The 6794-nt window shown below is 43.9% G+C and overlaps 1 protein-coding gene across 1 annotated transcript in view; it reads left to right on the forward strand.

The window, feature by feature from the left end:
- The first annotated feature begins 4653 nt into the window (after nt 1-4653).
- LOC105547390 (arf-GAP with GTPase, ANK repeat and PH domain-containing protein 5-like) overlaps nt 4654-6794 on the forward strand; it is a 21089-nt gene continuing 18948 nt past the window's right edge. The window contains 2 exon segments of the mRNA XM_011990977.1: nt 4654-5333; nt 5706-5774. Of these exon segments, the coding sequence (XP_011846367.1) occupies nt 5069-5333; nt 5706-5774 (334 nt within the window). The 5' untranslated portion in view covers nt 4654-5068.

Consider the following 6794-nt stretch of genomic DNA (forward strand, 5'->3'; position numbering starts at 1 on the left):
AAGGTCTTGTCTAAGATGCCTTCAGAAGCTTTGTCCATGAGAACTCTAAGGACTTCTCCAGACCTGTTGGCTGCTGCCCAAAAGGAGCCTCTGACCAGCATCCAAAGGGCTTCCGGACCCACTGGACTCTTCTGGAGGTACACTGGTCTCCCGGGCCATGGCTGTGACTTTTTACTCCCTTTATTACTGCCTGTGTGTAGAATGATAATTGCATAATTAATAGTGTGAAGACCTCTTGATAAATGGTAAATCTGAACATATGTATTGTCTGACGTGTCATTGTGAAACCTCACTGTTTCAGTCAGTGTCAGCACAGCTAGAGAGCTTTTGTACGTAATGCACATATCACTGGGCATAGTCTACAGGCACCTAATAACTCAGGTACCTTAACAGTCGCTAATGAGTATATCTCCAAGGAACAGTCCAACAACACAGGACTGGCCGGACTCAAGGTAACTATATGTCCAATCCAGGGTCATAGTGAGTGGGCATCTGCCAATCAGAGGTCATTCCCCCTGCCTGCCATTGAGCAGTTCAGAAGTGACTGGTGTAAGCAGACATGAGTGAGCTTGCTGAATTCACTATTTGCCTCTTTGGAGGGGATCATACCCAGGATCTAGGTCATTGTGCCTTATGGGAGTCCTATACATTTCACTTGCAAATTATATTTGAAAATTAAATGACCATGTTGCAAGTCATTCACAAGACATTTTTTAAAATTGGATTCCAGAACCCATATTAACATCTAGTGACCTGTAGAAAGCAGTAGAGAAATGTATTAGGCAAAAAGTTCTGGCAAAGACCAGTCTGATACTGGCCTGATTACCCGACCTCAGGAATTGGTCACATCAACTCGAAGAGTGAAGAAAAATAAAAAGTACCAGCCTTATTACTCAAGACATTAGGAACTATCCATTTAGATAGACGATTTTAGCTAACAAAATATTACATCATCCTGAAGAATATGTCCCTCTTCCAGAGAACCCAGGAGGTTATCATGACCCCTGGAAAGCCCGACCAGCAGTAACAGTGCAAGTTACATAGGTGCATGAGTGCAGAAATACAATCTCTACTGAAAGTAAGTTTCATACTAGGCAAGAATTACAGGATATACATAGAACTTTTGCTCACAAAGTCAGATGTACAAATTCAATATGGTTTAGGAGTTAATGGTGGCAAATGGGTCATGCTTACGGAAAGTGAAGTAGGACGAATGACTGTAATAGCAAATAACTCCAGGATTAATGATGAATTAATTGCTAGAACAGAAAATATCCAAGACCTTCCTGACTTATGTTGGGGATGGGTAAAGAAGTTGGATGAGACGATACCCAAACATGAGTCCCAGGTTTACCTAAACAATGGAAGACTGTAGAAGATGCCATTAAGCTATTTCAAGAATATGGAAGATTTTTATTCACTTCTGATGGGACAGGACTTTATAGGGCACCTGAAAAAATTCCTGTGAAAAATCACTTTTACAAAATGTCAAGTTATGATATCCAAGATGAAACCAGTAAGTCACAACATTCACATAATACACTGTGCAACCCTGATCTCCTGTCATAAAATGTTTCTTACCTCTAAACCAAAGGTTCATTTTATAATTGAATTTTTCTCATTTTTTCTGTTCTCTTAGCTTAAAAAAAGATCCTTACAAACTTTTGCATGTTTTTGATATATGCTTGCAAAGGGTTGTAAAACTTTATTGTGATTATTCTTGCTTTAAGCTGAAACTTCCCTAATCTTTCTTTAGAGATTGTGGCACAGCATGCTAGTTTCCTGTCCATATCCAGTTGTTTTCTGTAGTGAATACAGAAATACAGGCACTATTTTGTAACTTTAAATAGACATCATCTCAAGTCTACAAGAATTATCCAAAATGGATCGGGCGTGGTGGCTCACACCTGTATTCCCAGCACTTTAGGAGGCTGAGGCGGGCAGATCACAAGATCAGGAGCTCGAGACCATCCCAGCTAACACGGTGAAACCCTGTATCTACTAAAAAATACAAAAAATTAGCCGGGGGTGGTGGTGGGCCACTGTAGTCCCAGCTACTCGGGAGGCTGAGTCAGGAGAATAGCGTGAACCTGGGAGGCAGAGCTTGCAGTGAGCCGAGATCGCGCCACTGCACTCCAGCCTGGGCGACAGAGCGAGACTCCATCTCAAAAAGAATTATCCAAAATGATTTCTAATGACCTTTCTAGGTCTTCAGATACTATTAACACAGATTGTAGCTTCTAGGTCCTGAAGATTTTACTGGATACTGGTTACTGAAACTGAGTTTTCCAGAGTTCTTTTTCCTTCCACTGTGGTTTCCCGCATTTCAACATATCACCTATTTTTGTCCTCAAATGTTACTTAAATGTTTTCCACAGAATTAAGTTAAATATGAATCATTCCTCCTTCTCTGATTTTTGAAATGCCCCTTTGCTTCCTATGATAATGATTCTTCTGGTCCGTTTTGTAGTTATATGTTAGAGTTTGTAAATATTCACAGATTTTGCAATTGCATATAATTTTCTTATTAATTATTTTTTCCTCTTCCTCTAAAGTTGCTGTTATTTCTTTTAACTTTTTGTGGGAAACATTAAAGCCATCTTTCACTTTGTTGATATACTTATTTATAATTGAACTCCTTGATTTTTGCTCAAATTGCTTTTCAAGTTACCCACGTTTAGGGAAGACATTATTTGGGTTTTGTTTAGTATATCAGACTTTTTTTAGTTAGTTGTGTCAAGAAGTGTAGACTTTTCTATACATGATATTCTTTTTCCCACAGTAGTTTTTTTTTTTTTTTAAGTGTGTTAAAATAAAGGTCATCAAAAGATGTTTTCCTAAACCTTTCCTTTGCCAAAAATATCTCTAGAGTCACATGGTCCTTTCTCCCTTCTTGCTTTTGTGGGAGTCCAAAGCTAATCTAAACAATTTCATTGGGCAACAGGAGCAAAACTTCATCTCAAAAAAATAATAATAATTTACAGTGTCACTTCCCATCCAAGCTTGACTTCTACCTTTACTTTCTGATATAGTTGGGCCATGTCTCCACCCAAATCTCATCATTAATTGTAATCCCCATAATCTTCAAGTGTTGAGGGAGGGGCCTGGGGGGAGGTGATTGGATCATGGGGGCAGTTTTCATCATGCTGTTCTTGTGGTATTCAGTGAGTCCTCATGAGATCTTACAGGGTTTGGTCTTGTTTTGTTTTGTTTTATTTTTTGGGATGGAGTCTTGCTCTGTTGCACAGGCTGGAGTGCCATGGCATAATCTTGGCTCATTGCAGCCTCTGCCTCCTGGGTTCCAGTGATTTTCCTGCCTCAGCCTCCTGAGTAGCTGGGATTACAGGCATGCACCACCACACCCAGCTAATTTTTCTAATTTTAGTAGAGACAGGATTTCACTACGTTAGCTAGGCTGGTCTCAAACTCCTGACCTCAGTTGATCCACCTGCCTTGGCCTCCCAAAGTGCTGGTTCCAAGTGTGAGCCACCATGCCTAGCTGAGATCTGATGGTTTTATACATGTTTGACAGTTGCTCCTTCACATGTTCACACTCTGTGCGGTCACCATGTAAGTCAGACCTGGTTCCCCTTCTGCCATGATTGTAAGTTTCCTGAGGCCTCCCCAGCCATGTGAAACTGTGAGTCAATTAAACCTCTTTCCTTTATAAATTACCCAACCTTAGATATTTCTTTATATCAGTGTGAAAACAGACTGATACACTTTCTGATATTCATGCTTGAGGAATTGGGGAATTCAGACTACCTGGGCTGAAATAGTGCCCCACCCTTAGCAGTCATGTGACCTTGGGGAGGTTACTTACCTTCTCCATCTCAACTCCTGTAAAGTCTGTAAATGAGATTGTTTCTGAGGGTTAAATGAGCATAACACAGTGGGGACACTGTCAGGCACATACTACTTGCCAGATGTCGAGTATTCATCTTTATTGAATTAGGACTGTGGTAACCCACTTTAGACTGCAGTAAACCACTTTATGGCTCTCGATTTTGTATGACAAAATCATGCATAGTACTGTTAGTAAAAGAAAGAAAATCTGAAAGTCCCTGCCACGGAAGGAAGAAATAGCAGGGAGAAAAGGGAGTTGGTAAGTTTCAGCATTTCAGAGCTTGGAGGGACAAGTTAGGTTTCTATTTTGTGGAGAAGGAGGTGGAGGCAGGATGGGTCCTAAGGTGTCATTCAAGACACACAGCCGTAACTCTTTATTGAGAGTAGAGCTAGGGACCCAGGGATTGCTGTGGTCAAGTTGCAGACAAAAACGACCACTCATTGGAAGACAGGAGAGGAGTGTTTAGTTACAAAAGCAGTCAGCCATTCAGGTGTATCTACATTCAGTCAGCAAATAGAAGTTGTTCAACTTGGTTGCTAACGCGATCCACTCTACTGAGGCTTTGTGTAGAACTCATAGAGGAAGACGGCTTCAAGCAACGAACTACCCTGTGCTTTTCTTAGGACTAAAAATCTCAGGAAGCTGGTGATGGATGAAAACCTTAGTTCCACTGGCACTGCACGAGGGGCCAGGAGAGCAGCAGCATCATAAGCCACAGGTTGGGGCAGCCCAGGCAGGGCATTCTGAGCTGTTGGGGAGGGGTGGCAGCCAGGGTGGGGCACTGTGAGCTTTCGGGGAGGGCATTGTGAAATGTGGGGTGGGGCATTATGTGCCACATGCCTGGGCTCCCACCTGGGCCAGTGGGCTTCAGTCTGTAGGTGACTACAGAAGGAGGAGGAGCTCCCTCTGTTCTCTCTTCAGGCAGTTGTTGTGTCTCTCAGTGCTTGTTGGGTTCACAACCTATTAAATAAGTCGACTGGTCTTCACCCTCCCAGACAAGTCAACTCAGGGGGAGGTGGCAGGGTGCGGGCCTTGGTCTGCAGCCCTAGTTGGGGCCGGGGCCCCGGGCCCAGGGCCCGGGGCTGGGCTGTGAGGTGGGCAGGCGAGCAGTGGGCAAGACCATCTCTGCAAGTGCAGCATAGCCTCGGCCTAGGGCAGCGGGAGTGCGAGGCCAAAGCTGTGAGCAGAGGCCCAGGTGGTGGCAGACAGTAGAGGCATCCCATGGGGAACATACTGACCTGTTGTGTGCGCCCCAGGGCCAGCCACGAGTTTGACCAGCCACGGGGGTCTGTATGTCCCTCTGAGTCCGAGATCTATGAGACAGGAGCTGGCGACGGGATGGCAGGAGCTGGGGACAGGATGGCAGGAGCTGGGGACAGGATGGCAGGAGTGCCCATGGCTGCTGCTGTGCAACCTGCTGCGGTGACTCTTGAAGTTGGTGAGGACCTCCACATGCACCACATCCATGACCGGGAGATGCCTGAAGGTAAGGAGGTGACGGATGCCATCTGCCTTCTGCTTGCCTCTGGCTGCTGCTGTCCCCAAGGTCCCCTGGGAGGCATCGCCCACTTCGAGCTCCTTTCTGCCTGTAGCCAGCTTTCCAGGGGCTGGCCAGGAACAAGACCTGGCTCTGCCTTGCATTCCCACTCCTTAGTCTTTCCCCACAGAGTCCAGTCAGTTTCTTTTCGCCTCCCCTCCCAATCGCTCAGTTCTTGCTCTCTCATCTCATTCTCCCAGGCTGACACGGGACCATTTATTTATAGCTCTTCTTGTTGAATAAGCAGCAGTTGAATAAACGAGTTGATAAATTTTTATAAATGGTTACATCTTTTTTACTTTTCTCCCTCTATACATATAGCTTTGGAGTTTAACTCTTCTGCCAATCCAGAGGCAAGCACAGTATTCCACAGGAACTCTCAGACAGATGGTGAGACAACATTGTCTGTAACTCTGTTTATCATCCTGTGGGACTTTGTTGAGGCTTCTTTGGAATATTCTCTTCCTTTTCTCAATAAAAACTGAAATATCCCAACTTTCCAGCACCCATCTTATTTTTTCTTTGTACCTGTCCACATGGTACCTAAGTGAAGGAACCAGGTAAGTGCCTAATTGTTTCCTTTGTTAAAGTAGCTAAATCTCAGGACAGTTCATATTCAGATATTCGGGGATTTCTTATTTAAAATCAGAATGGAGGTTGCCATGGGAAAGGCTGTATGGTATTCTTAATGTGCTGCTGTAAGTCACCTTGATAGAGGCTGCTTAGTTTCTTCTAACTGTAATTTGAACACAGAAGGAAAAAGAAAAAAGAAGAGTGCTTAAAATAATTGTGAAACAATGTGAAACATCCTGGTCAGGGCTACAGAAAAGTGGTTGTGTGTGTGTGTGTTTGGGGTTTCTCAAAGAAGTTTACCTATGAGGCTCTGATTACTTTAAAATTCTTACTTTAACACAAAATATGTCTCCAGATTTATTCTGGTGACTTAACAGACTTTACCTCCTTGTTCTAAAAGATGTGGGGATTGGGTCATGGTCAAAACTTTCAAAAGACATGAAATGTCAGTGTAGACTTTTAATGTATAATATAAAGATTGCAGGTTAAAGTCTCAGACCTTCCCTGTAAGAGTGTTTGTTGCCATGGCTCCCACTTTATTCTTTCCTTTCCTGACAACAGCATCTTGTTCAAAGAGAAGAAAGTTGGAGTTTTGGCCGGGCATGGTGGCTCACGTCTGTAATCCCAGCACTTTGGGAGGCTGAAGCAGGCGGATCACCTAAGGTCAGGAGTTCGAGACCAGCCTGGCCAACAGGTGAAAACCCGTGTCTACTAAAAAAAAAAACAAAAATTAGCTGGGCGTGGTGGCGCATGCTTGTAGTTCTAGCTATTCATGAGGCTGAGGCAGGAGAATTGCTTGAACCCGGGAGGCGGAGGTTGCAGTGAGCAGAGATCGCG

Source organism: Mandrillus leucophaeus, unplaced genomic scaffold, assembly GCF_000951045.1.
Source record: "Mandrillus leucophaeus isolate KB7577 unplaced genomic scaffold, Mleu.le_1.0 Scaffold388, whole genome shotgun sequence".
Lineage (NCBI taxonomy): Eukaryota > Metazoa > Chordata > Mammalia > Primates > Cercopithecidae > Mandrillus > Mandrillus leucophaeus.